The sequence below is a fragment of the Larus michahellis genome, chromosome 18 (genome assembly GCF_964199755.1).
Source record: "Larus michahellis chromosome 18, bLarMic1.1, whole genome shotgun sequence".
NCBI lineage: Eukaryota > Metazoa > Chordata > Aves > Charadriiformes > Laridae > Larus > Larus michahellis.
In genome coordinates, this window is record NC_133913.1 from 3138343 (window position 1) to 3161959 (window position 23617).

Genomic DNA, 23617 nt, shown 5'->3' on the forward strand with positions numbered 1-23617 from the left:
CGGTCGGGGGCGGCCGTGTCGGCACGGCCCTGCCCAGCGCCGGCTCCGCTCCGCGCCTGGTTGGTGCCGTCGGGGCCGGGGGCGCGGCCAAGGCCGGGGCCGTCCCGGTAAAGCGGCGGCGCGGGCGGTGCGGCCCCGCACCATGGAGGGGCACCTGGCGCGCTGCAAGATCGTGGTGGTGGGGGACACGCAGTGCGGCAAGACCGCGCTGCTCCACGTCTTCGCCAAGGACTGCTACCCCGAGGTGCGGCGGCGGGCTGGTGGCCGGGCGGGCTGGTGGCCGGGCGGGCTGGTGGCCGGGCGGGCTGGTGGCCGGGCCGCGCTCACCTCTGCTCTCCCTCCCTCCCCAGAGCTACGTGCCCACCGTCTTCGAGAACTACACGGCCAGCTTCGAGATCGACAAGCAGCGCACCGAGCTCAACATGTGGGACACCTCAGGTGAGCCGGGGGCGGCGCGGGAGTGGGGGGCGGTGGGGTCGCGATCGTCCGTCCCTCCGGCCGGGGGTCTCCCCTTCCCCCGGAGCCCCGCGTTCCATCACGCATCCTGCCGGCTTCCCGGTCGGGCGGTCCCGGGCAGTTCCCGCAGCTCCGGCTGGTTCCCAGGCACGGCCGTGCCGGTCTTGGCTCCGTCCCTGCCCGGGCGGCATCCCCCCCTTCGCCCCCGGGGACGGCTCCGTCCCTGCCCGGGCGGCATCTCTCCCCCCGGGGACGGCTCCGTCCCTGCCCGGGCGGCATCTCTCCCCCCGGGGACGGCTCCATCCCTGCCGGGCGGGGAGGAACGGGGAAGAGGCAAAGGCGCAGGTTGGGAAGAGACCTCACCTTGGGGAGGAATGCGCTGCGGGAATGCGCTGTCCTTTCATCACTCCCTGGCAGAGCGTCTGGGGTTCTTTGTGTTTTTTGGTTGTTTTTTTTTTTGGTTGTTGTTGTTGTTGTTTTGATTTTGGCTCTTTGTGTCCTCATTTGTGATTCTGCATGAAGCTGCGGGCACAGCTGTCCCGGCCCCCCCTCCCCTCCCCGCCCCGAGACCCTTCCCGTACTTAATGCTGTCTTTCTGTGGAGGCGCGAGTTGCAAGTGAAGTGCTTGACGCAGAGTTCATAAAAATATTGGCATCCAGCAAAGTTCATGGGCACCTTTTAATTTGCCTCTGACAACCTGTTTGGACTGCTGCGTACACACAGTGCGGCTGAATGCTGCGGATGTCGGTGTGCATACCTCACAGGCTCGCTCATGCTCTTTCCCCATAATTTCTGGAGTCCTTAGGACAAATGAAGTCCTCTCAGCGTCCGAGAGCAATAATAAATTAAAACGTGACCTAGGACTTTCTTTGCTCTTGTACTCTCAATTCCTTGCTATAATTTTACATCCGTCAAATTACAGCTGTAGGATCAGCACAGCTCTAGCTAGAGCAGTGGCTTTACTGAGTCTTGGACTAGCTCTAAGGCGTAAAATGCGTTTGTTGAGTCTGCTCTGGAGCTTTCCAACCCAGGAGGTCTTGCTTTTGCTGCTTTTTATTCCCTGAGACAAAAAGGAGCCTTTTGCTTTGCCCATATGACGTGTGCTGTGCTGTGAGCCGCAAGGATGCTGGCTCGTGGGGCAGCTCTGGGTGCTGGAGCTGTGGATGGAGCTTTGGCTCGCTCTCAGCGCCCACCGGGGAGCTGTGCTTGCGGCACAGAATGGTGGCTACGAGGTGCAGGCATTGCATGGTGGATGGTGCTGGGAGGACGTGGCTGGTGCTGGGAGGACGTGGCTGCGCGAAGTCCTTCATGCTTGGTAACAGCGAAGCCATCCTGGCTGACCGGGGGCTGCCCCACAGAAGGTCCCCGGAGCTGCTCTGAGGGGGTGAGTCCGGGTTGGGGTGCGCTGGGAATGAGGGGTGGCTGACCCCCCATGTCACCGGGGTGCTTGTCGTGCAGCTTGAGCATCCCCCTGGCTGTGGGGGGCTCCAAACCGAGGGCAGCCTCCGAAAAGGGGCTGGGGTGGGGGGTGTCTATTGGGCACTGCATGGCTTTGCTTTGAGCGTCTGTATTTGACGGGAAAAACTTCACCTTTTCACCTTTTGAGGGTGCGGAAGCACGTTTGATGCATTGTCTGCTTTTTAGGAATTCTCCGGAATGCTTGGCTTTGATCTTACAAATGTTAAAAGAAAAGGACATGACAAAAAGTCTCTAAAGCTGTGTATATGTATCCGATACCTGCATCTGATGCTGTCACCCATTCATTTTTACCCTTTTCAACAAAAGATAGAAGTTTGCCTAACGTTTATCTCTATAGCCAAGAGATGGACTTTGATTTGTTCTCTCTTCTCCTTATGAAAAATGTAAGACCTGTTTAACAGCTTTGTTGTAGATAGAGTTTGCTAGATAGTTCTCCAGATAAATCCGCTTCCATTGCAGCTCTGATTTGAATTACACAGGAGCTAGTTCTTCGATAAATAGTCCTGCCAAGCAATACACAGCAATTTTCCCTGGTAAACTGATATTTTTAGCGGTAGACTGCAAGCTGCTGTTGAATTTCCCCTACCCTTTGGAGACGCTTGTAAACAGGTGCTTTGGTAGCAAAAGAAATTTTGCACAATAGCGAATTGACCCAGCTGAGCTGAAGGGATGGAGAGCGGCTATTTGCCCTCCTCCTGCAGAATGATGGGCACCGGGGTGCACTCTCCCTTGTCGCTGTGCTGCCTCCTGTCTCTTTTGAGCAGCTTCACACCCAGGGGCTTATTGCTCATGATAAATTCCATCCCAGCAAGAGCGGGAAGGGAGGTGCTGGGAAACTGCTCCCCTCCTCCTCTCAAGATCACCCTTTACCTTTTAAACCCTCACCATCTCTTAGGTAAGTAATCGGAGCTGAAGGTCTCCTCCAGAAATCAGAAGAGACCTGGAAGGAGGAGCTGACTATTGATTTACTTCATTTTTTTTTTTTTTTTCCAATTCCCCTCCCCCAGTTAGTTGTGAAAGTAGTCGGAGACTCTGGAAGCTGTGCAGGGTGAGCTGAGCATCACCCAGCAATGGGCGTTGGGGCGAGAGCAGTCTGCCCGGAAAACTCCCTTCTTTTGCGACTGAGCCTGGCCACAGCCTCCCTGGCTGCTCCAAAGCCCCGTTGATAATCTCTGTACGAACCGGGATGTTGTCGGCTCCCCGGGGCTGGTAGTGATATAAGTGCGTCGGAAAATGCAGCCTTTCAGGGTGAATTTGCCCCTCGTGTGAAGTGGCAAATGCAGCTGTGACGTTAGCAGCCGGCAGGCAGGCGGTAAATCGAGTTAGAGAAATACTGACAAAAGGGGGGGCAGAAGCGATGGAGAACGGAACGGCTCTCAAATTGTATTGGGCCCTCTGATTTCCTTTAAATATCTTTTATCCCTTTGTCCATTGATTAGTTTTTTCTGAGGCGGGAGGGTGACTCTGGAGAGTTTCCAGCACTGAGAATCCGTCACAGGGATGAAATCCGCGCCGCTCAGACAGGCCAAACGCGAGGACTCGGCACTGTCTGAAGGGCCTCGGATCTCGGGACCTGCCAGGGAGAAAAGTGAACCAAGCTTGAGCTTGACCCCTTGTCCATCCTCTGCAGGTGCTGGTTGCATTTCAAGTTTGTTTCGGTTTAAGTTCGTCCCACCTCGGGGCACGCGGTGGGAGCGAAATTGCTTCGGGTGCCATTTTACAGCGCAGCAGGGACGTCCCGTCCCTCCCGTCCCCCTGAAAGCCTGCGCTACGTGCCATTTTCTAAAGCCTCCATTAAAAAGCAGTTTGACACCTTTGTGGGCGAGCGAAGGGGTGCGGAGCCTGCCTGCCGTACGGGGCTCCGCCGTGCCCTGGCACCTCCGCTCCTGAGCCTGACGGAGGACACGGCTCTTTGCTGCTCTTCGTGCTCCCGTTCTGGCAAATTCTTTCTCTGCTGCCTGTTGGCCGAATGTGCTCGGCACAGAAACAACTCCTCTGCACGGCGCCGGTATCATGTGGCGGGAGGGGGAAACTCCTGTTCGACGGGATGCCTGGTGGCTTGGGAGTGCTGCTCCCAAAGGGCTGGGTGCCTCCCGGACCCGCGGGGTGCCCCAGACCTGTCAGGAGGAGCTCTCTTCCTCGCGGCCGGGCGGAGGAAGGGCGGGTGGTTTTGGGATCGCTAGCAATGCTTTGCAAAGAGTAGGCGAGTTTCATTTCCGTGCTTCAGAGGTGGGAAAGGGTGTGCGATTACCACTAGGTGTGTGCCGGGCAGGTCGGTTCCCTCAGTGATGCGATAGCTGCGTTCCCAGTGGGATCGGGGAGTGTCCGTGGGTCTGCCTGCTCCGGGAGGTCTCACGCCTGGAGCGGAGCCTCTGCGGTGCTCCGCAGCTCTCTGTCAGTGAGGGCGTTCGGCGCTGGCTGACCTTCTTCCCAGGGACCTCAGTGGGCTCCGTGGTGACTCCGGACCTGCTGCCCACAGCTCCAGACTGGCCCGATGCCCCTGCTCGTCCCACGCACCACACCGGCGTCCCCGCAGAGCCCCTTCCCCAGCACCGGGTACCAGCAGGGGAAGAGACGGGCTCAGGCAACACCGCCTCGGCGAGGCCAGAGTGCTGCAGCCTCCGTGCTGGCGCGTCCAAGGCTTTGCCCTGTACCCGGGTGGGGGTTTGGGTTTGTTTCCAGTGATAATGGGGAGGAAGCTGCTCTGTGCATGGCAGCCTGGGCTCAGTTCTTTGATATTGGTGCACACCCCTTGATGCTGGGAGGCTCTGCCTGCCCTCTGTGTCTGTGGCCTCCAGGAGCAGGCAGCGGAGCGGTGACGTGACCTGAGGCCATTTACCTGCTTGGTGCATCTTTTGCTGATGCAGATCCCGGTGCAGCGTGGAGCTGCCCATTTCTGACAGGGGCATGTGCATCCTCTGTGCCCGGGGCCTGGCATTGCGCCTCGCACGTCATCTCTGCCCTCTTGGAGAGCCGCTGGAGAGGACTTTTCTGTCCTTTGTGGACCAACGGGATGCAGTGCTGCTGAGAGCCACAGTGCCTACCGCAACCTGCAACAGCCGGTGCCCACAGGTTCAGCGGTGCTACTTTGCCCCCCCTGTGCTTCGGCTCACGACAGGGGAGTTGCCGGTCCTTGGCCGGGGCTTCTGTCTCTTAAGCAGATGTGCTTTCAAGACAAGAATAACATTGGGACTTGCAAATCCCCCTCTTCTTCCCTCTTCGCCTGTGCTCAGCAAACAGTCTGCCTTGGTACAGCCTGCGTGGGAACCTACAGGCTGCGGTAACGGAGCCTTCTTTAGGGGAACCACCGAGGAATGTTGATGAGATTAGCGAGCTGAAAGGGGCCGAGTTTAGCGATGGCATCTCCATGGATGCTGAGCTGTCTGTGCCTGGATTCCCAGCGCGTGGCTCCGGGATTGCCATGGCTGCCTCTTCCAAAGAGCAAGAGCAAGTTCTCTCTTGGGAAGAGTTCAATGCCGCTTGCACTCTGAGGCAGAGAAAAAATGTGGAGCTGCCCTTTCCATACCAAAATAGCTCCTCCCATGCTCCCTGTTGAGGCTGGGAGCCTGAAACCAGCATACTTGTGTTCTGCCTCAGCACAAATACATAGTTAAGCCTAAAAATATGTGCAGCTGGGTCACGTTCTCAGGCAGGTCAGTAACCAGTCGCACAGAAGTTTAAAGAGTTGCAGCAGAAACGGCATCAGACATGCTCATGCTGGAGTGGGTGGAGGATGGACCTGAGAAGACATGACATGACATGACAGTCCCTGGGAGGATCGCCTCGCTGGGCTGGGCGCAGCGTGGGGGTGCCGCGATGCTGTGTGGCTCAGGGACGGAGGCTGCTTCTCCTGCACCTCCCTCAGCCAGGGCAGCACGCCCCGTGGCAGCATCCGTCCTGTCTCCCCTGCGGAGCCGCGAGGCTCAGCGGGGCGATGGCGTGTCCTGGGAGTCACGGGGGGTGCTGAGTAGGAACGGTGCCATTAGCGACAACCAGCCGACCCTGTTGGCTGCTGTGACCTCGTAGGCAAGGAAGGGCTTTCTGTGGGGTGGGTTTGTTCCCGGCTGTGACGCAGACCCCCTCCCCGCAGCAGGGAGGGGACCCGCTCTCTCCCGTGGGCAAGGACAGCACAGCTCTGCTCTCCCTGTTTCTTCTGCCGGTCCGGCTGCTCCGTGGCACCTCCTGATGCCACTTCAACGCATGTTTAGGGCGAGCGGAAGCTGCTTAACGAGGTGGTCACATAAACGGACCTGCAGAAACTCCCTGGTGCGGGGTGGTCATGCCCCGTCCTCTGCCTGCGGTGGCTTGCCTTTCTACCAGCCCTCAGCCAGCGCGGTGCCGAGGATGCCCCTCTCGCCCCACCACGCGGTGCTTTGGGACGGCGGATGGAGGACGGCAGGAGGCTTTGTGGGAGGGAGAGCTCTGAAGGAGCCGGTTGGTGTGTGCCGCGGGCCCCGTGCGTGCAGTGAGGACTTTTGCAGCTTTCCTTTTGCCCCAGATTCTGACGATAAAATCTCCACTCAGTGAAACTTCACCAGTGTGCGGGCCCAGCCTTCCCTGCGGGGAGAAACCTTATCTGGTAGCCGAGCAGTCAGGGAGGGATCTGCTGCTTATGCACGGCAAACCTGAAATGTGCCACATTGCATAAAGATAATTGTGTTGGTTCAGGCCCCGGACCTGTTCCCTGGAGCCGGAGCGTGTGCTGGTTGGGCCATGCTGTGGGAATCTGTTGCCACTCCTAGTCCTTGTTGTACCCCGTAGAAAGGATGACAGGCAGGTTGTGGCAATGCCAGCTGCCCCTGTGACAATGAAAGAGTGCCAGGAAGGGACTTCTGGCTCCCATTTGTCTCCCGTGTCAGCTGCCGCGGGCGGGATTTCCCTCCAGCACGCTGTGAGAAGCCTGGTCGAGCTGCTCCCCTGCAGCCCCAGCAGCCAGAGGTGCCAGCAGGGACCTCCGCAAGGAGCAGGCAGGGACTTCTAGAGCTGCCTCCCAGTCGGCAGAGTGCAGTTTGCACCTGAGGAAGCTCCTCTGAACCTCTGCGAGCGGCACGCGTGAGACGGGGCACAGGAGCTGGGTAAGGCAGAAGCAGCCTGTTCCTGCCTGGGCTGGGGATTTCTCTGCCGGTAAATCCAGCAGAACAGCCTCCTCCCGAGCGACAGGTTTCCAGTAATAAGGTCTGGAGAGGGGCCCAGAAATGCCACCTCAGCCCGCGTGAATACCATTCCCTTCATCCTGATCATGGCTGTCCTGAAGGTATGCCAGCTGGGCTGTTTAGTAATTTACTCATTTTTGTACGTGCGTCGTAAGAATTAGGAGCAGAGGTTAATTGTCCAAGCTGATTAGCTGTTGTTTCAGTCGTGCGCTTTCCAGACGGTTGCTTGTTCCATGTCAATGGACGCCTTTCCTACACTTCAGGGTTTTGCAGTGATGTCGCCCAAACAAGAGAAACGTCACGGTCTGGCCATGAGAGAAGCTTGTAAATGTCCCGGGGCCGATGGCCGTGCTACGTTCGGTCCCTCGGAGTAGCGGCCAGCAGTTCTCTCTGCTGCTTTCTGTCTCCCTCCGGCTTTGGTGGGATGCTTCGTCTCTCCTTGTTTCTCCCGCTTTCTCTCTGGCAGGCAGGGCTTTGTCTCGTTTCAAGAAACTCTGTCGTTTCGAGCCTGCCGGGGTCAGAGCGTTGAGGCCCTTCCCCGTGGCGCGGCTCTGTCACACCCTAACTTCTGAAGAACAAATCATGACCGTCACTTGGAGTAAAACCTTTCTGAGGCCTTGCCTGCGAGGATGGTGGGTCTCCTCTTGTGGCGAAGCAATGGTTTTCCATGGGAAGGTGCAGGGGATGCCATGGTGGAAGCTCTGCGCCTCGGGCTGTGGTGGAGATGGCCTCTCGGAGGGAAGGTGCAGCTGGTGCCGGCAGAGCCGGGACACCCCGAGCGGCACAGGGCACTCGGTGCCGGCAGAGCCGGGACACCCCGAGCGGCACAGGGCACTCGGTGCCGGCAGAGCCGGGACACCCCGAGCGGCACAGGGCACTCGGTGCCGGCAGAGCCGGGACACCCCGAGCGGCACAGGGCACTCGGTGCCGGCAGAGCCGGGACACCCCGAGCGGCACAGGGCACTCGGTGCCGGCAGGACAGCGGGATGGATTTGTCAGCCCAGATTTCGCCAGGGACAGCCGGGTCTGCACTGCGGAGTGGAACGCGGCGCCATGGCGGCTCTCTCTGACTCTGTTTTGCCAGGTCTGCTTTGCTCTTAGTGCCACTCACTTTAATCTCTAATGTCACTAATTGGTGCTTCTTTCGTAATTGTGACCCCAGAGTTGTCGGGTCTGGGCTTTGGACCGCGGTGCTGCCAGAGTCCGTCATTACCAGTGTCTCTGAGTCTGTCACCAGTGCTTTAATTCCTGTCTCTGCCACTTGTCACTCTTCTGGACTGGACTCTAATGAGCACTATATTAGTGTCAGGAACATGTTTTTTGTATCAGTGGGATCTGCATTATCCTCCCCTTCCAGACAATAACCAGCCAGGCAAGGTCAGGGATCCTTAACCCGCCTCCGAGCCCCGGCTGAGCAGGGACCTGCAGGGTGCTCAGGAACATTGCTGCAGTTTATCAATCTTCAAACAAAAAAAAATCCTCTGATTCTCTCTCAGGAGAGAGGGTCTGATTTCACACTGGGAGGATGAAGTCGGTCTCTGAACTTGTGATGCTTCAGATCATTGTCTCCCTGATGTGCAGCTCTCGCAGTTTGGGAGGCTGCAGTGGCTAATTTCCTGGTCTGCTGTTTATATAAAGCCCATCAGCACTAATGATACAGGGAATGAGGAGGGCATTTGCATATTCTGGTCTGTCGTATACCAGGCACACTGAGCTATTGCTCTTCAAACATTGCCTTCTGCCTTTATAAAGGCAACTAAAATCCCAGAATCCCGGACTGCCCGGGGCTGGAAGGGCCCTCTGGAGATCACCCCCTCCAACCCCCGGCCAGAGCAGGGTCACCCAGAGCAGGTGGCACAGGAACGCGGCCAGGCGGGGTTGGAATGTCTCCAGAGACGGAGACTCCCCCACCTCTCTGGGCAGCCTGTGCCAGGGCTCTGCCACCCTCACAGCAAAGAAGTTCCTCCTCCTGTTGAGATGGAACTTCCCAGGGGCAAGTTTGTGCCCGTTACCCCTTGTCCTGTCCCCGGGCACCACTGAGAAGAGCCTGGCCCCATCCTCCTGACACCCCCCCTTGGAGTATTTATAAGCGTTGATAAGATCCCCCCTCAGTCGCCTTTTTTCCAGGCTGAAGAGACCCAAATCCCTCAGCCTTTCTCCATCAGAGAGGTGTTCCAGTCCCCTCAGCATCTCGGTAGCCCTTTGCTGTCCCCTCTCCAGCAGTTCCCTCTCCTTCTTGAACCGGGGAGCCCAGCACTGGACACAGTAAATCCCTGAGGCGGGAAGCCGTGTCTGCAGAGTTGACCACGCTCGTGGTTCCTCCTGGGTGAGAGATGGCCTCTCTGTTGTGGATGCCTGTCCCTGGGCTCTGCGATGCCCAGGGCCCCAGCTGCAGCGGGTCTTGCAGAGGAGATGGCCTGGGGGCTCGCGCACGCAGGGGACACCCCCAGACACCCGGGGAGCCGCTGGGGCCGCGTCACGGGACTGGCTGGGGTGGAGGTGGCCATGGGGATGGCAGCTGCTGGTGGACACGGGTGACGTGTTTTGTCATCATGGGCGGCTTTGTCCTCGCAAAGGAGGTCTGAGCCCGAGGTGTGCCCACTCGGGGAGCTCCTGGCCGGGGCTGTGACCTGCCCCTTCCCTCAGGCACTGGCTGGGCCGTGGTGCGTTCACTGCGTTGAGTAAAAGGACCACAGAAGAAAAATTTCCTTCCTAGTCTGCTCCCAGTAGGATAAAGGGAGCGGGCATGACCTTTGGGGCTGTTTAACCGCTGCTCTTGTGTGTTCCCTGAGGCTGAATTCCTCTTTACCCTCCGCCGTAAACTCTGCCATTGTTTCTCTGGGCTGATTTCCCCTTTTCTAGCAGTGAGAAATATTTTAGGGTGACTCCGTGCCCTCTTGTTGCATCTGCAGAGGAAATGGCAGCTCTGGAGCGTCCTGGACGTCTCAGAAAAAAGCAGCCGAGATTTTTGCGGGCTCACCATGGGGACCGGCCTCTGCACCGGGCGTCTGGGACAGCTGCCACTTCTGCCCTTTCATTCGCCACCAGGGTTTCCATCCAGCATTTTTATGCTTTCCCCTCGGTGGGCCCTGGGAGGGGACAATAGCGGGGGCTTTGAGGGGGCTGGGGGCCTTTCTGATGCAAATGGTGCCTGGCTGGGAGAGCCCGCTGGTGTGGGGCTGGGCCAGCACAGCCGGGCTCCTGCTGGCCCCTTCCCCGGCCGCCGCTTTGCCCGTGGCCACAGTCCCAACTAGGAGCAGCTGGGTGGGTTTTTCCCTGCCCAGCACGTCCGTGAATCGGGCAGAGATTTCGTTCTTAGGTGTGTTATAAATAAAATATATTATTATTATTAACACCTTCATCCTCTGCCCTGGCAAAGGAACAACTGATCATGAAAGCCGTCACGTTCACTGGCACCTCATGTAATATTAACCAGCTCTGGAGCAGTGGGGAGAGCGTGCGGTGGTGGAACACGAGCATCCTGCTCCCCAAGCACAGCCGCGGCAGCTGCGCCCACGAGCCATGGCCGGCGCGAGGGGGCTCAGAGCCGTGGCCTCTGCACCCAGGGCCTTTGCCGCTAGGAAGCCGTCACTCGGATAAATTTCTCTGCAACAAAAGGCCACTGGGAGCTGTGAGTTCAGCTCCAGAAGCTCTGCTTAACCTCGGGAAATGCTGAGCATGCGTGCTGGTACGCGGCAGCTCCAAAGGGTTAGCAGCAAAGGGTTAGGGCTACCGAGATGCTGAGGGGACTGGAACACCTCTCTGATGGAGAAAGGCTGAGGGATTTGGGTCTCTTCAGCCTGGAAAAAAGGCGACTGAGGGGGGATCTTATCAACGCTGATAAATACTGAAAGGGGGGGTGTCAGGAGGATGGGGCCAGGCTCTTCTCAGTGGTGCCCGGGGACAGGACAAGGGGTAACGGGCACAAACTTGCCCCTGGGAAGTTCCATCTCAACAGGAGGAGGAACTTCTTTGCTGTGAGGGTGGCAGAGCCCTGGCACAGGCTGCCCAGAGAGGTGGGGGAGTCTCTGTCTCTGGAGACATTCCAACCCCGCCTGGCCGCGTTCCTGTGCCACCTGCTCTGGGTGACCCTGCTCTGGCCGGGGGTTGGAGGGGGTGATCTCCAGAGGGCCCTTCCAGCCCCGGCCAGGCTGGGATTCTGTGAGCCCCTGTGTTGGGAAGCGCTGGAGGGACATGCAGCCGGTGAAGCTCGGCCATGTGGACCCCTGGCAGTGGAGGGGATGGTCTCCTCATGTCTGATGCCAGCTGAGAGGTGACACAGGCTTCTTGCCATGCATGGAGAGAGGATACTGTGACAGCTGCACCTTGGTCCTCCTTTGACAGCTTTGTCCTCCAGACAAAAGCTTGGCTGAGCTGGTGGTGGGATTTGTCAAGCAAAGAAAACATCCTCTGTAGTCCCTAAAGGCCGCTGCTCGTCTGGCACCGCTCTGCGGGGAGGTAACTCGAGGCTCTTCGGGCTTGTCGATGCGGCTCTCCAGAAAGCTGGGATGAATTTCTGCTTCATCCTGTGAAGGATGTTCTTGGCTGTCCCCGCAGAAAGCAGCGTGCGCCGCAGCGTTGCTGGCTCCATGGGGAGGGTTTACAGTGAGCCCTCCGAGACAAGTGCGATGCTGAAAAAATTTAGGTCTTGGCAGCGCTCGTCTCCGTTCGGAGCCAGAGCTGGCTGGGGTTGCGGGAGCCCCTCGCAGAGCAGATCGCGGCTCTGCGTGCGTCTTTGCTTTCCTGGTCTGTAACGTGCTATTGTGGGATGGAGGGTGCCCATGTGAGGAGGCTCATTATCGCTCGGAACAGCTAATAAGGAACAAATGAAGATTAACACTATGTTGGTATAGATGAAACAGCACATTTCAGTCCCCTGCCCGAGAGCTGTGTCTCCGAGTCACAGTGCCAGGCATTTTGAGGGGCTGCCAGCTGATAAGAAAGAGGCTGTATCTGCCCCCAGATTTCAGACAACAACCCGCACGGATTTTATTTTTAAGCTGGTTTTTGGCTTGCTCCAGTTTTCTCCCTGTAATCATGAACAGATGCACACAGGTCCTGTTTCTTGCAAACTTGGGTGCCAAGTGGGAGAATGACTCACGCAGCGAAGGGAGGCTGGATCTGCAGACACACGACCTTGGGTGCCTCTGTGTTCCGAAGTGCCAGACTCTGGGTCCCTGGGGTGTCCTGCTGGAATATCTGAAAGGTGTCGGCTGCTTAGAATCAATGAAGCTCAAGACCTGGAGCTGAGGGAACTGAGACTGGTTTGGTTGGTTTTTTTTGTTAATTGCCACACTCAATGAAAAAGTAATAGATGCCAAAACTAGAAGAATAATCCCCCAAACAGAAAGAATTTGCCGATTCGGTATAGAGACATGTCCGAAGAAAGCTGGAGATGACCTAAGTTTGGAGGACAGCAGCTCTCCTGCCCTGTTGGGAGCTCTGACCATCGGTCTCCATCGGTCTCCTGTGGCCGAGGCCCGGAGCGCTGGCTGTTGCTGCTGCCGGAGCAGCTGGTGAGTTGAACTACCAGCGAAGGTGCCAGGGGCTGCTCCTGCGCTTCGGAGTTGGAGCAGAAAGTTAATGAACGTGAAGGCAATTTTGATCTCAGGAAGAAAACGAGGTTCTTGACCTGGTGCATCCCTTCTGTCAGCTCCTGGCACCAGCACAGGGGTCTCTCCTCCCGTGGTCCCGGGTGGCGAGAGCTCGATTGCTGGCTCCGGGATGGGGATGGTGGTGGTCCTGCAGGATGACGGAAGGGCTTGCTCGGCTGCGCATTGGTGGCCAAGGAGCTGGCTGGCTGCTGAGGGGAGCAGCGGGTTGCTATGATACAGCTTGCTGTGGCAATGTCTGTGCTGAATGGAGCCAAAACCACCTCTACAAAAGGAGCATTCCTGGGCTGGGAGGGGACAGATTTATCTGCAATGTTTATGTAAAACTCAGGAGCCGCAGGGAGAGGATGTGTGTGGGAACGCTTTCCTCCAGCGTGTGCTGGGGAGCCCTGTCTGGAGGCAGATACCCCTGTGTGCATGGGGGAGAGGGCATGGCTCCGGTAAAGGACCCAGCGAATCCAAGCATGCGGATCGGTGCTGGATCTCACATCCCATCCATTAAACCCACACCGGGCGCGAGACTGAAAATTCGGCCCAAAGTGGAGCTCGGCGCTACTGAGCTTGGCGCTGCCTTCGAAAGCGTCCCCGTCGGGAGCCGGGTCACCTTGCTGCGCTGCAGGAGGGAGCGTTCGCTGGTGCCAGCTCTGCCAGTCACGGACTGAAGCAGCGTCAGCCTGAAGCTGTGTCAGAAATCCCCGCGCCTGGGATGCAGGGTCGCCCCGGCTCGCTGTGCCCGGTGCACCAGCCTGGTGCTGGCCAAGGCACCGCAGGGGCTGGCTCCTTTCCATGCAGGGAATGTGACTTTCCCTCTGGGAAGAGGGCCGGGCTCTGCACAGATCAGGGTCTGGGGTTTTTTTTTCTGTGCTGGATCCCAGCTGCTTCTCTTCCTGGTGACTTTGCAGGGACACAGACCCGGGCTGCGGCTTCTCTCCCTGCTGGGAGCAGGGGGTGCCATTGCTCCTGCGGGCTGGCGGCAGTGTGGCTGCCTGTAAGAGCTGGAGATACCCGTAGATGATTTTGTAGATGATTTAGAATCCCTGGTGGTTAGAATCCCTGTAGATGATTTGGAATCCCCCCACGAGAGCAGTGGGGGCTGCGTGGGCACGGCTGGGGCTGAGCTGGTTGTGCGTGCCCTGGGCTCTGTGCTGCGGAGGTCCCGGTGGTGGCCGCCCTTGGAACTTTGCTGTCGGCTGGTGTGGAGGGGAGAGCGCGTGGCCAGGCTGGGGAGCTGGGCAGGGTTTGGGAGGACAACGCATGCCCTCAGCCTGCCCGTGTGGGCTCTGGGCGGAGGAAGGAGCGGTCGCAGCCAGGTCTGCTCTCCCGGATGAGTCTCGCAAGAGGGCTCCGGGGTGTTTGCAAAGCACCTGGTGCGCAGAGCTGTGCCGAGGGGCTGTGCCCCGCTCTCTGCCGTACATCAGTTGGGAGCCCCCCTGCAGACAAGAGCCAGAGTTGGAGCCCCAGGGGAGAATCAGCCTATTCTCCTCTCACGCTTATCCCAGGCAGATTCCCATCCTCCCAGAAACATAAGCCACCATCATCCATAATTCATCAGGTGCTGAACTTCATCAAGGAGCCACCTGACACCGGGGTTGGGTTGGGTGCTCCACCCTCCTCCCCAGGGTGGGAAAGTGCCGGGTCCGGGCGTCCCGAGGGGCCGGGGCAGGATGCGTGTCCGGTTCCCTCGGCCTCGGGGTGGGCGATCCTTCCTTCAGAGGAGGCAGATTCAACAAGGACTCTGGTGTCTCCGCTTCCCCTTTTCATAAATAAACATCTGCTTCTCATCCCTCCAGGAAGTTTAAGCCATTGTAAAGCCAAATATAAAACCGAAACAGTGTTTTTAAGTAGCAGCGAGCTGATTGCTCCATTACTGTTTACTGAGGCATCTACAATCGCGCACAGAATGCACTTCAAAAAAACCATTATGGGACAATGGCTTTAATGCCTGAAATTTGCATCGAAGGTGTGTGTGTGTACGCGCGCGCGTGTGCGGCAGAAGCTGTGCAGGATCCAGGCTGGGCTCTCTGCCTGCTCACTGAGAAATCCTGCAGCATACCGAATCATCCCCTCCAATTTCCAGCTCGCTCACCAAATCCTGTCACATCTTTTATGCACCAAAAAGAATCTGCCTGATTTTTTTTTTTTTTTTTTTTTTTTTTTTTTACCTGCCTTAAATTCTCACAATCCATGTGAGCAAGCCCTCCCGTATGAAGATAGCAAGAGAGGATGAAAAATAGCAGCAGCATTCCCTGTCTTCTCTCAGCCACACCTTTCCCTTGTCGGTGGTACGGCAACGGCATGACAAGTGTTGGGTACGGATGCGAGTGGCGGAGAGAGGCGGGGGCTGCTCTTCGGTGTCACAGCCCTGCCCAGGTCCCTGCGCTGCAGTGAGCCCGTGTGCCCTGGCAGCACAGCTCCAGCCTCGGACTTGCCAGATGCTTCCTAGGGAGGGAGAGGGATGCAAAACTCGCGTTTATATCCTCACAAAGGGATAAATGTAAGAGCACGAGGACCAAACCTCTGACTTCTTGTCTAAACAAAGGGACCAAATCCTCTGCAAACCAAACTCTGCTGAACCTTAATGGTGTCTGGTCACTGGTCAAAAGCTTGGGTCAACATCCTTTATTTCCGACAGAGCATTGCGTCGTGTGGCAGCGTCTCCAGTTCTTACTGGAATTCTGGAATTAAAGATCTCTGCCTGGCAGAGAGGGCTGGGGCTCCTGCCTTGGGGTGACGGGCGGTCAGTGGGACGGGACTTTCTGCTCACCGCTCTCCTCCCGCTCCTCTCTGCAGGCTCAGCGTATTACGATAACGTCCGTCCCTTGGCCTACCCGGACTCGGACGCTGTGCTCATCTGCTTTGACATCAGCCGCCCGGAGACGCTGGACAGTGTGCTCAAGAAGGTGAGTGCCCGGCGTGCCTTCCGGCTGGAGACATGTCCCCCGCCGCAGCCGCCCTGGGGTCCCTGAGAAGCCATCAGGGCTAAAAGCTATGGCCCTGTGGCCAAACCTCGGCTGGAGTTTGTGTGCTCAGATGAGAATGGTCTGCTGCTGCCGACAGCAGAAAGCGAGATATTTCCATCTGAAAGGGGCCCAGTGAATGGCAGCCTGCAGCATGTGCGGGGTGCCTGTGCGTGTGCACATACAAATGTGGGGACAGAGAGAAATGTAGGGCGTTTGTTCTGGTTTTCATGAAGACCTTGGAAGGTGGTGTGCATCTCTGGTTAGCATAACCACCGGTGAGTGTGCCATGGATCGCTTGCAGCAGCGGAGAACTGGCCCCTGGTGCCTGTTTCCAGGCAAGTAGAGAGCTCAGGTTTTTTTGGCTGTTCCCTCAGTTCAGCGTCTGCACAGTAAGAAAGACAACAGTCGGTTCCCTGTAGCTCAACAACACGAATAATGAGCTGTGGCACTGAATTTCAAACCCGGGAATGAAAAAAATGAGACGGCAGAATGCCACTGGACTGGACAGCAGGGCCCTGAGCACCGTCTGCCTGCGGAGCTGCCGGGCCATGCTCTGCGTTAGCAGCTGAGAGTTTTCTCCCTGCGCGTTAGTGCCTTTTGGCAAAGCAGATATTTCCAGCTGGCAGGTCTGGCAGGGCCTGGAGAGCCCCCCCAGGGCTGGGAACCTGCCGTGGAGCACCGCTGGCTGGCCTCCCAGAGGTCCCTGCCTGCCACGCTCCGGGGGAGACGGTGGCACCCAGGGAGAGGTCCCCACGTGAGGCTTCACTCCGAGATGGTGTGAAGTCCAGCAACTCAGGATGCTGCTCAGGGGAGAGGGTAAATGGCTTCCCTGCCACTCGCATCCCTTGGGTGATGGCCGTTCCCTGCCTCTTTCCATGAAATTCAGGAGCCGTGGTTCCAGGGAGCTCTCGCCGCTGTGCAGCCGAGCTGCAGAGAGCTCACTGGCGGCTGCATCCTGTCCCAGAGACGAGTCTTGGCCAGCATCTCGTTTGTGAATCTCGCTGAGACACCGAGGCGTGAAAAGCACTACAGAGCAGCGATTCCTCTTGCTGCTCTCCCCAGTGAGCCCCGGGCTGCCGGCGCTGGACTGGCCACTCTCTGAACCAGTCACATTGTACCAACTGCCCTCTTGGCCTCTCCGCGTTTTGCCAAATGTTGTGCCGAAGCAAGTGCCTCTTACCCAGCTGCTGGGAGGGCTGAGAAGTGGGTCTGTGTCTCAGCGGTGTCCTGGTGAGGGGACAAAGACCCTTCAGATAACTCGGTCAATGGCTCAGTGTTCGTTTCCAAAGCGGGTCCCGGGTACCAGGCGCGCCGGGTGGAAGGAGGCGTGTTTTCATGCGGACTGAAAGAATTCCCGGCTCAGCTCGGGAGTCAGCAGGGTAATAATGCAAGCAAATCACTTACACCTTAATGAGATGCAAACCCATCGATAATTAGCTGGGTTTGGGATTTGTTTCTGTCTCTCCGCACACACTTCGTGTGGGTCTGCGCTGCTCGGTGCAAGGTCTTCCCCAGGCAGCCTCGCAGATGCTTTGAGCACTGTTAGGCAACGCCTTTTTGATACGGCGACTTAAAATAAACCCTAAATCACAGGGGATTTCTTAAGTGCCTCTGAGTAGACGCCGTGTTTCCTTTGGTGCAGGCTGGCAGCCTATGGAGGTGAGGAAAATTCCTAAGACACCATGAAGTCGAGATGGGTTTCAGCTTTTGATATCAGGCGAATAAGGAAAATAACACTCCCTATTCAAGCCTCAGGCAAAAATGCTAATTCAGCAGAGGAAATCTTTACTGCTGCTGCCCTTCTGATGCCGGGGCTGCCTGTACAGCGTGTACAGCTGAAGGGAAGGGGCCATCTGAGAGAATGCAAACAAGCAGCTCTTCGTTTCAGACAAAGCGGGTTTTTGTGGGCTGGTGCCTTCGTTCCGACAAGCTTTGATAGCGCAGCAAGTCTTAGGCTCCCTAAGGTGTCAGTCCTGGGAGAAGGGGGTCGTGTCCCTCTCCGTAGACCGGGGAGCCCCACGTTATTACCGACAGCCATGACCTGCAGCAGTGCTGTGTCCAGCTCTGGGCTCCCCGGTTCAAGAAGGACAGGGAACTGCTGGAGAGGGGACAGCAAAGGGCCACCAAGATGCTGAGGGGACTGGAACACCTCTCTGATGGAGAAAGGCTGAGGGATTTGGGTCTCTTCAGCCTGGAAAAAAGACGACTAAGGGGGGATCTTATCAACACTGATAAATACTTCAAGGGGGGGTGTCAGGAGGATGGGGCCAGGCTCTTCTCAGTGGTGCCCGGGGACAGGACAAGGGGTAACGGGCACAAACTTGCCCCTGGGAAGTTCCATCTCAACAGGAGGAGGAACTTCTTTGCTGTGAGGGTGGCAGAGCCCTGGCACAGGCTGCCCAGAGAGGTGGGGGAGTCTCCGTCTCTGGAGACATTCCAACCCCGCCTGGCCGCGTTCCTGTGCCACCTGCTCTGGGTGACCCTGCTCTGGCCGGGGGTTGGAGGGGATGATCTCCAGAGGGCCCTTCCAGCCCCGGCCAGGCTGGGATTCTGTGATTCTGTGACCTCTGCCTGGTAAGAGCAGACCCTATAGCTCAATCCCTTCAAGGATTTTCATTCTTCAGGTAAATCAGGGTGCTTGAATTCCAGCTCCAAAAGGACTGCATCGTCCTTCTCTTGCGGGTGTGCTAGCCCTTGATGTTGTGTGGCCATGACACCAGAAATCTCCCAGGAGCTGTGAACTCAGCGTGCTGCCCGGGTGCTGGGATGTTCCTGGGTCTTGGTGGACAAACGTCCCTGGCAGCAGGGAAAGGGGGGTCATGGTGAAGATGCTTGAGCCCACCTCCTGGTGGAAAATAAGATTTTTCCATATTTTGTAGCTGCTTTGGTGTGATATTGGTTGAATGAAACTTGGGTCATTCTTGGCAGTTCCATTCCCCACCAGGTTATGGACCCCCAGGTTGGGGGGGTTGGTTTTCTTTCCCCTTCTAATTGCCTAGGGTATGTGCTTAACCAGCAGTTAGCGCAGCAGGAAATTGCTAATTACAAGTGATATCTTTAGCCGGGGTAATCTCAGTTTATCATCTGCATCCTACTTCAGAAACACCAGGTAAGTAACCAGGGTGTGGACACTCTGATGGGGCTGTGCAGGTCTCCCCTGGGGGAGGTCACAGGGGACGGTTTTATTTACTGCTGGGGACACTTAACTGCACACCGGGCATTCGTTTTTGGAGCTCTGAAAAGGGACTGTTAGCACAAAGGACGTGGATGTTTGCCCTGGCCTTCTCCTGCCATCGTTTCAATTCTTCATCTCCCCGGCTGTAGCTACGCTCTGAATGTCGTAATGTTTTTAACATGTGGCTCCCGATAATACACAAATAATGAGTGTGCTGTGCAAACAGCTCCCCGCTGACCACGGTTCAAAAGGTCCAGCGAGTTGACCTTTGCAGTGGGCATGATTTTTCCACCGTCATGCCCAGGACGGTTCCCCCCTGGCCCAGCGCGGGGCACCGCAGCTCAGATTTAGCAGGTTTGCGGGGCATGTCTGGAGCAAGCGAGCATAAAGTTATCCGAGAGGCACTCTGGCCATTCCCATCATTGCCTGTGGTGGTCGTTAAAGTGCCCTGATGAGCCAATCAGTCTCGAAACAGCTGTGACCCCGGTTTGGAAAAGCCACACACACCAGAGTCCGGGTCTGAAGTCCCATTAGAGCCTCGTGTTCTACCCAGAACACCGAAGGTGGCTGTCCCGCTGCTTCCCGCCTTCAGCTCGGCCTCCAGCGCCGCTCCCGGTCTGCGTCCTCGCCGGGAGGATCCCACCCTGACTGTGGTGACCGTCATTGCCTGTGCCCTGTCCCCTCATCCTGAAGCCCGGCCATGCCGGCTGCAGCGGGGCCGTGGCCGGCCTCAGTGCTGGCACCGGGCACCGCCGGTCCGATGCAAGAGACCTCAAAGCGGCGTTGCAGTGGCTGCCAGCAGCAGTGCCGGCGCTCTGACGGGTCCTGTGCGGATGGGGCGGGCCATGGTGCCTTGGCAGCGCGTGCTGATGCTCAGGTGGTGCTGGGACCCCGGCTGCCGTCGCCGCTGCCGTTCGCTGGGGTGGAGGGAAGACCCCTTCGCTGGCGGGAGCAGGAGAAGCGGCTGGTGGGCCTGCAGCAGGGTGGTGGGCTCTGCCGTGGCGGTGAGGCACGGAGGCGTTGGCTGGATCGTAGAATCACAGAATGGGTTGGGTGGGAAGGGACCTCTAAAGGCCACCTAGTCCAACCCCCTGCAGTGAGCAGGGACATCTGTAACTGGATCAGGTCGCTCAGAGCCTCATCCAGCCTGGCCTTGAATGTCTCCAGGGATGGGGCCTCCACCCCCTCTCTGGGCAACCTGGGCCAGTGTCTCACCACCCTCAGTGGAAAGAACTTCTTCCTAATGGCTCATCTAAACCTGGGGAGGGACTTTATCAGGGAGTGTAATGACAGGACACGGGGTAACGGCCTCAAACTGAAGGAGGGTGGATTTAGATCGGATATCAGGAAGAAATTCTTTACTGTGAGGGTGGGGAGGCGCTGGAACAGGTTGCCCAGGGAAGTTGTCAATGCCCATCCCTGGAGGTGTCCAAGGCCGGGCTGGATGAGGCTTGGAGCAGCCTGGGCTGGTGGGAGGTGTCCCTGCCCAGGGCAGGGGGGTGGAACTAGATGATCTTTAAGGTCCCTTCCAACCCGAACCATTCTGTGATACCCTGCTCTAGCATCGGGATGATGCTGTCTGGTAGGCACTGATGGCACAAGTCTCCTGGCCCGTCCTTCCCTCCAGGGCCGGGGGTCTCGGCCTGGTTGGACGGGGTTGGGAGCGACGAGCTGAGACCCTGTGATTGCCTTTGTTGTTCCAACCTTGACCCTTTCGCAGGCTGCCTGCTGCCAAAATCAACTTGACGTGGAGGTGCTGCCGGGCCTCTTGAAGTGTTCTGGTCCATCAGCAGCCCCTGAGCACCTTCTCCCTCTTGTCTCCTCTGTAGTGGCAAGGGGAAACTCAAGAGTTCTGCCCCAACGCGAAGATCGTGCTGGTGGGCTGCAAGCTGGACATGCGGACGGACTTGAACACACTGCGGGAGCTTTCCAAGCAGCGCCTCATCCCTGTGACGCACGAGCAGGTGTGTTTGAGCAGCCATCCCCTCGGGGCTTGGGAAGGTGAGGTGGGACGTTTCTGCAGGACCTAATAGTAGAAGGAAGCTGAGTGGCAAATCACCCGCTGTGGCCAGGTCTTGGTCTCAAGCTGGTTTGGTCTTGGCCGATGGACTCTGAGCTGCTCACGCGTACAGCACGCATTTGCCCAGCTCTGGCAGACCTTGACTTATTCCTGATGCTCCGCTGAACAGCCTCCTGGTGGGCAGCTGAGCAATCTTTCCTCAAAGACGGTGGAGGTGCCTGATTTGATAAGTTGGACTGGCTAAAGGGGAGTGTTGTCCTTCTGCATCTCCTAGATCAGTGCAGCTCTTTCTGCTCCGAGTGACCCTCCTGCTGGGTTCAGTGTTGGGGAAACACTGAGGGGGGAAGAAGCTGCAGCCGGGGGGGGGTCTGAGGGGCTGTTGTGGCCACCGAGGGACCCCGCAGTGTCTCCAGGCTGGCCCAGAGACCCAACCTCTGTGGTGCAGCGCAGAGGCGGCTGCGCTCTGGGCTGCTCTGTGCCCGGCTCCGTGTTGCACTTTAGCTGCTTGCGCTTTATTTACAGAGGTGGCGAGTTGAGCATTGTGAGCGAGCCGCTCCGGCTGTGCCGCGGCGCTCTGACGGGGCTGCCAGCACAAGGCGGGGCTGACGGGGATGCGAAAGGATGCTCCTTGCAGAGCTCTGGTCTCCTAACCTTCCTCCCTTTTCCTCCCACTCTCTCTGGACCGCAGGGCAGCGCGCTGGCGCGGCAGATCGGGGCAGTGGCCTACGCAGAGTGCTCCTCCAAGGTCTCGGAGAACAGCGTACGGGATGTGTTTCACGTGACCACACTCGCCTCCGTCAACAGGGTGCACAAGAACTTGAAGCGCAGCAACTCCAAACGGGGACTGAAGCGGGCATCACAGATGTCTGGCAGGACGGACTTACTCAACGACACAGAGATCAGGAAAGACCGAGCCAAGAGCTGCTCCATCATGTGAAAAACAGGCTGTAAATAATGTGTGTGTGTTGTCCATTTTTGTACAGTTACTGGCTGAGACAAGGGCATGGTGCTGGCTGCGGGAGCCAGCCCGCCTTTCCAAAGCCTTTCTCTCAGTCTCTAGGGCTGAGCAAAGGTCCCGGCTGCAAACCGGGGTGCAGGAGTCACCCCCACCGTGGAGATTCTTGGGCTGGCTGCTGCTGTGCGGATTGCTTGGGGTGAAGGAACCACTTGGCAGAGGAGTACTGAGGTGCTGGAAGGTCTGTGACTGGGTGAAACGAAGTAAAAGGGAGTGACCCCCGTGTGCGTGCCACCCTCCTGCCCCCACGGCCCGGCCTCTGCGCAGCGATACAGCACACACAGCGTGGGGCGGCGGGCTGCGCGGGACCTGGGCTGGAGGGTGGGAGGGGGGTGCTGTTGCTAGCAGCAGAGTGCGGTCAGGAGAAGGTATTCTTCCAATCTTCCTTTAGAAGAGAGGTGATGTTTGAGGCGGTGCTGCTTTCAGCTAGGCTGGACAGTGAGTCGCCACAGAAGGTGCAGGTCTGGGCCAGAGCTGGGAGAGAAGGCACCCTGGGAAGGAACCTTAACCTGCCGAGACACCACGGCAGTCCACCTCCTGCGAAGAAAATAGATAGGTGGCTCTTACACGGTATTTTAGATACTTGAACTCCATTTGAAATGCGGCGGAGTGGATCTGGCTCCAAGGGAGAGGTTTATCCCAGTAGATGCATCCTGAGTATTGTGGTTCCCTTCAGCAAGCAAACGCTACTCGGGAGCTGGCGTCCCAGCCGCTGGCAGCCTGGTGACTCGTCAGGCTGCTCCCCGCCACCGGCAGCCGCGCTTCCGAAAAGGCAGACTGCAATAACTATCCACATCCTGCTCTCCGCCCATTTCCAGCTGCAGATTGTGTTGCATGGTGCTGTGTTTGTCTGGTGCAGATAACCAAAAAGATGATAGGCGCATCTGCACCCCGTCTCCGCTGTGGCGGTGGGAGGGAAGGTGCTGCCTGCGCCTCTTGCCCTGCTGTACAGCCTCCTCCCAACACCTCTCATCATCGCTTCTGCTGCTGCCCTCTCTAAATGCCTTTGACTACAGTGTTAGCCTTGACTTAATGTCACATAGACACTTTAAGGAAAAAAGAATGTGCTCCACTGCCAGCTTCAGCTGTGTCAGTGGGCTCCAGAAAACAAATAAACAGCGTTGGAAAATGCACAGTGCTTGACTCTCTTCATTTCTAATAGTCAGACCAGGCATCCTCTCAAAATGTCTGCCTGCCTGCCTGCTATTTGTGTCCTAATGCGTCTCTCTGGCTCTCGAAACACACTCACGCATATACTCGAGTGAAAAACGCCGAGGACTTAGCTGCAGCTATTCCTTTTGGAGCTGAAACACCTGCCTTGAATAACCTCTCACTCCACCCTGAGCCCTTAAACACCGTGGAGCATTTGCAGGTTGTCTGTGCCCGATCCTCCGCTCTGAGTTGACACGAGCTGCCCGAGTCCTCGCTGGGTCAGTAGCAAGTGAAGACGGCTTTTGACTTAATATTTTGTGTCTGCTCTCCCCCCACCAGGTCTTAGACTTCGGCTGCGTCACGGAGGCTATTTGGGAATCGGAGCAGCTGCGCTCCCAGCACGAAGAAAGCTCAAGCGACGACTGGGTGCTGTTGTGCTGGGTGCGGGTTGCAAGAGCATGAAAGTGCCCACCTGCGGCCTGGGAGGAAAGAAACCGAGCAAGGCGCTATGCCAAGAACAGCCTTCGGCATCACCGTACTTGTCTCTGCCTCTGCAGGGTCTTTGCAAACGTTAGTGAACAAAACCGTGTCCCTG

At 57.6% G+C, this 23617-nt stretch overlaps 1 protein-coding gene across 1 annotated transcript; it reads left to right on the top strand.

Moving 5' to 3' along the window:
- Nucleotides 1-22999, top strand: RND2 (Rho family GTPase 2). The gene is made up of 5 exons (XM_074562259.1): nucleotides 1-244; nucleotides 351-438; nucleotides 15491-15600; nucleotides 20665-20799; nucleotides 21544-22999. Exons 1-5 carry the CDS (start codon nucleotides 143-145, stop codon nucleotides 21790-21792), a joined length of 684 nt encoding a protein of 227 aa, XP_074418360.1. The 5' UTR covers nucleotides 1-142; the 3' UTR covers nucleotides 21793-22999.
- The last annotated feature ends 618 nt before the right edge of the window (nucleotides 23000-23617 follow it).

Coding starts and splice junctions, on each gene's coding strand:
- RND2 (XM_074562259.1), top strand. CDS start 143: ATGGAGGGGCACCTGGCGCGCTGCAAGATCGTGGTGGTGGGGGACACG. Junction 245..350: donor CCAAGGACTGCTACCCCGAG/GTGCGGCGGCGG, acceptor CTCCCTCCCCAG/AGCTACGTGCCCACCGTCTT. Junction 439..15,490: donor CAACATGTGGGACACCTCAG/GTGAGCCGGGGG, acceptor TCCTCTCTGCAG/GCTCAGCGTATTACGATAAC.